Below are 6,000 nucleotides of genomic sequence, written 5' to 3'. Positions count from 1 at the left end.
CGAGTGTTAGCAGTGTTTCCTGCTCATTGAAAGAGACAGTGAAAATGGTACATCTCTGAAATCTCCAACACCAGCTATTTAGAATTCCTACCCTTTCTTCCTTCACTCTTTTTTTTTTAAATTAATTAATTTATTTTAATTGGAGGCTAATTACTTTACAATATTGTGGTGGTTTTTTGCCATATATTGACCTGAATCAGCCTTGGGTGTACATGTGTTCCCCATCCTGAAACCCCCCTCCCACCTCCCTCCCCATCCCATCTCTCAGGGTCATCCCAATGCACCGGCCCTGATGAAGGCGTCTAAATTCATGACCTGAAGAAATTCACAAGAAGGAGCACTCTGAGAGCCCCCGCCGCAGGTGAACTGGTTGCTCTGCCCACATTCCACCTCCCCTCCCAGCTACGCTGGCCGTGCGATGGGGCGGCTGACACCTGGTTTACAGTCCCGCCCCTGTACTTGCCCCCATCCCGACTCTGTGCAGACTGCATGAGCAAATGGGCAAGTCACTTCTCTAGGTCTCAGTTTTCCCATCTGTAAAATGAAGAGCTGGGACAAGGCCCATGATTTCATAAACAAACATAAACATCAAAGAAGGAAAGAAAACAACAGAGGGACAGCATGTGCAGCAGACACACACGTGCTTCTCACGTGGAAACGCTACCAGAAATTCTCCAAAGCCACCGTCTGACTCGGCAGCAGGCAAGGCTTTTTTCCTCCTTTCAGAGAGAAAAGCTGACCTCAGTCATGTGGGACTCTGCATTCCTGATCTCCTTTTCTTCTTTGTGGTACATTTCTTATCAGTGATTCTTACAGTGCAATCGTTTTTTTTTATATATATATTGAAAATAGACATTTTATATTGTTTGTACAAGGAACAATTTCAAAATACAAATCTTGTAATATGCAGATATAAAAGACAAGGATATAAATATAAATGCACATCTATAGAAAAACGTCAGCAAGTTAAGTTTTCTTCTTTCTGAATCCTTAAATCTAGAGGATCCACGAGGCACAGTCTCTCCCTGCTCCTTTTCCATGCACGCAGAGCACCTGGCCGAGAGAAGGTTTTACAAGCTGAAACGCTGGTGTCATCCTTGTTAACACCTCCCAATCCGGGAGGAGTCTTGTAGTTCACGTGGAGCCTCGGGTGTGTTTCTTTTCTTTGTGACCTGCAGATTAGGATGAGGAATGGGATTGAATCCCGTGGACAAGCTGTCCTGAATAAATGTCACGATGAAATAAAAGCCCTGATAGGAAACCCTGAGGGCTTCACTCCCTCCCAGGTAACCATTGTCGGCTGGGACTTTGAGAACTGGGCCTTACGCCCAGAGCGGACAGGCAAGGCAGGCAGACAGCGGGCATCTGTCCTGAGCCCAGAGAACCCACTGGTAAGGGTGGTGCTTGAGCTGGGCAGTCGGTAAAATGATGCATGGATGTTTCCTCACCCTCGGGGGCTATCCCCTGGGGCCAACGCCCCAAGTCTTCCCTAGGTCCTCTCTGGCTGGAGAAGAGCTGGGCCTTCACTGAGGCCTCTGCTGGCCTCGGCGTCCCCAGAGCCTCCTAGGCCATGCAGGTGGATTTCCGTGTCCTCCCCTCTGGCATCTGCCCCCGTGGTCATCGGCACACTCTCCATGCTCTCCATCTCAACACCGGGTGGCTGGTGGGCTTGCCTAGAAAGCAGAATAATTGCCAAAGGAGAGATTGTGTCAACAAAGAGTTCCTTTCGGACACTCTGATGGAGAGCACCTAGACTACTTCCACTCACAGGTGGTCTTTAGATCTTATTTTGGCTTTCACCCCTTTGTCCACCAAGTTTTACCAGCACTGTGGGGGCAGCTCCCCCCACCTTGCCAACCCCCTGCCGAAAGGCAGTGGTTCCAGTGTCAGGTGCCATGGGAGGAGTGAGTGATGAGGAGCCTGGCCAAGCCAGCACTGACTGTCCTGATAAAACTAATGTAATGGTTATAAAACTCACTCAGTCATGTCCGACTCTCTGCGACCCCATGGGCTATAGCCTACAGGGCTCCGCTGTCCATTGGATTTTCCAGGCAAGGGTACTGGAGTGGGTTGCCATTTCCTTCTCCAGGGGGTCTTCCTGACCCAGGGATTGAACTGAGGTCTCCCGCGTTGTACGCAGAGACTTTACCATCTGAGCCACCAGGGAAGCCCTGACATTTATTTAGTAAGTGTTAAATACATAATCAGTTTAATTAGTTCTTGAGAAGCCAGGAGTAGGGGATGCAGAGAATCTTAATCCCACGCCTCCCCACCTGTCACTGGGTGAGTGTTTAGGTGCTGAGAATTCGGACCTGTGGATTACACAGTCTGCCTCCTGAGAAGAAGCAATTTTCAGGACACTGTAGAGTCAACACCTGAGCTCCTTGGAGTGAGGCCTAAACTATAAATCAGAACTCTAGGCCAGTTTATAAAAACAATTTTCTAAAACCCAATTTGTTGAATCACTAATCTACCTAATAACCCATTTGCAAATTAATCAGCTTACGGAAAGAATCAGCTCACCACACGGCCAAGTAGCAATGTTTATATCATGTTTACCAGTTCTTAAAGATACATTCATGAGTACTACCATAAATACAGTCAGTATTTTGATATATTCCTTTTAGGAGCATATTTATTGGCCATACTTATCAAATTTACAAATTCTTTTTAAGAACATATTTTTAATGTCTTCTTTAAAAAGATTGTGTATTTATTCTTTTTTAATATCGTCAATGAATATATTCTAATTACATCTCCTAAGAATAATTCTAAATGCATTTTATGTAGAAATTATTTAACTGTAATGGTATTCTTAAAATCCTTTTAAAAGTAATTTTCTATTTCGCAAATATTTTAGCATTTAGGGGGATTTTTTGATGAATTTTTAAGTAAAATATCAGCCTTCTTTTCTTGATTTCTAGACTATGAAGTTTACGGCATTTCTTTTTGGTTAGGGTGATATTAATAACTTTTGAAGATGTGTGTGAATATTTTGATGGCTGTTTTCCATTTTGGCTTTGCAGTGCCATTTCATGGAATATTCATTTTGTCAAAGTTAGGCTCGAAGAATGGTATAATCTTTATATTGATATAATATTTAGGAAGAAATTTTTGTGACTAGTGATTAAAAGTTTAGTTTCAACACACCTGATATGTCTGGAACAGCCATATCACTATGGAATGGTAAAATACTGGCTACCAGCTGATGGAAGTACAGAGTCAAGGCTAATATGCTATTTGAGGCTTTTATGAAGGAATGGTAAAAATGCCTAAAGATTAGAAAAATAAAAGCTGAAATTTCAGCAAGTGGCAGAAACAGTCTTGCCAGCAATGCTGAAATATAGAATTTCTAGTATTAGAAATGCCAAGGCCAACACATATGAGCCTATTTATGGGGACGTGTGTCCGTATTTAACAAGTACATTCAAGAAGAACAATCAGTAAATATATCATACAAGTTGCACGTCCATCAGATCGGTTACTTGGCACATTCTTTCCTTCTGAATTGGCTTTTGGTGAATTGGCCCCATGCCGTCCACTGATTTCTGGCTGCCCGGATTCTGACCAGTGACCTGCAGGCTGCCTTTGGACAGTGAAGGGAAAAGGCCTGACTCAGTGACCACTTGGCCTGGACACTCCTTTTGCCCAGTACAGAGTGGGTGGGAGCACCCACACCTCCAGCCAGGACAGGGTCTTCCTTGGCAAGGGCAGACCTGGGTCATCAGATGCAGCCCTGCTCTTGGGGGAGGAAGCATCCTGTCCAGCGTGGGTCTCCTGTGCTACTCACCTTGACCTCAGGCGGCAACGTACCAGAAGAAACAGCAGGCACGCTACAAAGAGCACGGTGACAGGTATGGTGACGGCTGCTGGAAAGAAAGCAGAATGAGCTGGCATCCTGCTCAAAGTCCCAGTGTTTCCGAGCCTGAAAATCCTGTACAGTTTACGCTTCTGCAGAGAGATCCAGATGTCTTCCCAACCAGCTCACAGTTACTAACAGATCCTGAGATCCACGCTGTTCTGTCTGTTCTACATCAGGGCAGAGAGGACCCTCCTTTCCCACCAACACAGCCACAGTGGTGGTTTGGGAGTTGTTAGGGAGGGTGGGACCTTCATGTGGAAGCAAGAGGGCTGGGCCCAGGGGCAGGTGAAACAGTACTATTTTTAAAACACTTGTATCAATCAGAAGCTCCCAGCAGATTTGGCCAGTTTGCCTTAATATTGTGAAATCTCCCTGCAAAAATCACCAACGTGCCCTGCGTCTAAGATGACAACCTGGGGCTTCCCTGGTGACTCAGAGGTAAAGAATTCACTTGCTAATGCAGGAGACATGGGTTTGATCCTTGGTCTGGGAACATCCCACTTGCTGCAGAGCACCTGAGCCCAAGTACCACAACTACTGAGTCTGTGCTCTAGAGGCCGTCACGACTACTGAAGCCCTCAGGCCCTAGAGCCCATGCTCCATGAGGGGGAAAGCCACTGCAACGAGAAGCCAGAGCACTGCAACTAGAGAAAGGTCCACACAGTAATGAAGATACATCACAGCCAAAAATAAACTAAATTTAAAAAATTTTAAGATGACAACCTGAACAACTGCGGACCCAGGAGTCTCACTGTGGCCCAGGAGGCATATTGAGGCATGTTGAGCTTTTCAGACCTGCGCCTAGACACAGTCACACTCGTGTGTGCAAGGACTTGGCCTTAAACTAGAACTGTCCTCAAAAACAGCTAGAGATAAGATGAGGAAACATACCCAGATTTCTGCAGGATAGGAGAGGAAACGGGCAACATGTAACGGAAACTGGAGAGAAGACCATTCCTTTTGACTCTAATTTCACTTCTAGAAATGTATTCTAAGAAAATGGAAATGCATACACAGGAGTAGTCACTAAAGCACTGTTTAAAATAAATTTTAAAAGGTTAATCTAAATCTCTTATCAGTAGACAGTTAAATGAAATGTGGCATACCCGTACAATGGACTATTATTCAGCTTTTCAAAACTTTGAAATCTACATTTGTTAACACAGAAAGATGTCTACAAAGTCTTAAGTGAAAAATCTGGTTGAGATAAAAATGAATAAAACAATTTCCAGTAAGCCATGTGTGTGTCCATATACACAAAATAGTCTTGACGAATATATGCCAAGTATTAAGTAATTCTCTGGGCTTGTAGATAACTTTATTTTCTTTTTTAAAAAGTTTGCTTTTCCCCCCCACCCCGATCTTTTTGCAATGACGCTCTAATCAGAAGAGACACTAAATTTACAAAAACAAGACTACTTTTATTTACCTAAGTAAATAAAACTTAGAAAAACTTAGAAAAGCTATTCCAAAAGAGGTAAGAGAAAACATGAGAAATTAGTGAACGTTGCTCTTGAGTTTCTAGATTTAACATTAATCATCATTATGACTAAAAGACAAATTTCTTAGCAGAGATGTTGTACCCTCCAGGAAACTATTCCTTCACATTGACTAATCAGGTTGGCATGCATTTACTGTTCACGGAGAGATTTATTGGAAAAGGCGAGCTGATGTTAACTCTAGTTCCACTTTCACAACGCTGCTTCCTGTTTCTTACTGAGAATAGAAGCTGCGACTCAGACTCAAGTGCAAAGAGCGGTCCTGAGCCAATGATATAACAAAGCAATCTAAATTCAGCCCCTGGAACTCAGACACTTGGTACCTTCCCCAGTTACTTCCAGGCAAATGTAGGAAAGAAATTGAAACAAGAATCACCAAATTTAGTGAAGAAATTGAAACCAGAATCGCCAAAAGAATGGATTAATGCATTGACTGCCATGGTTTCCACCCTTTTGTGTTTCCTAGCAGGGTGCATGGGTTGGAGAAAAAGGAAGAGAGATTTGATGAGACAGAGAAGGGAGGAGGATTAGCTTGAGAGAGGAAGGAGAAGAAAGATTGTTGCACAGGAGACCAGAAGGGCCAGGAGCCCCTGCCTTGCCTTCAGCCTATGGTGATGTTGGGTCTACAGTGGAGAAGAC

The 6,000-nt window shown here is 43.9% G+C and overlaps 1 protein-coding gene across 7 annotated transcripts in view; it reads right to left on the bottom strand.

Moving 5' to 3' along the window:
* Positions 1-816: 816 nt before the first annotated feature.
* IL15RA (interleukin 15 receptor subunit alpha) overlaps positions 817-6,000 on the bottom strand; it is a 37,377-nt gene continuing 32,193 nt past the window's right edge. For 3 of the 7 annotated variants that reach the window (XM_043479867.1, XM_043479870.1, XM_043479872.1), the window contains 2 exons: positions 3,791-3,869; positions 817-1,673 (listed from right to left, as the gene is read on the bottom strand). In XM_043479867.1, the coding sequence (XP_043335802.1) occupies positions 1,490-1,673; positions 3,791-3,869 (263 nt within the window). In that variant the 3' untranslated portion in view covers positions 817-1,489. The remainder of the gene's footprint in view (positions 1,674-3,790; positions 3,870-6,000) is intronic. The other 4 variants (XM_043479869.1, XM_043479871.1, XM_043479873.1 and 1 more) reach the window with 2 other exon arrangements.

Source organism: Cervus canadensis, chromosome 10 (genome assembly GCF_019320065.1).
Source record: "Cervus canadensis isolate Bull #8, Minnesota chromosome 10, ASM1932006v1, whole genome shotgun sequence".
NCBI classification, from domain to species: domain Eukaryota; kingdom Metazoa; phylum Chordata; class Mammalia; order Artiodactyla; family Cervidae; genus Cervus; species Cervus canadensis.
This window is presented reverse-complemented; position numbering and strand designations above follow the sequence as displayed.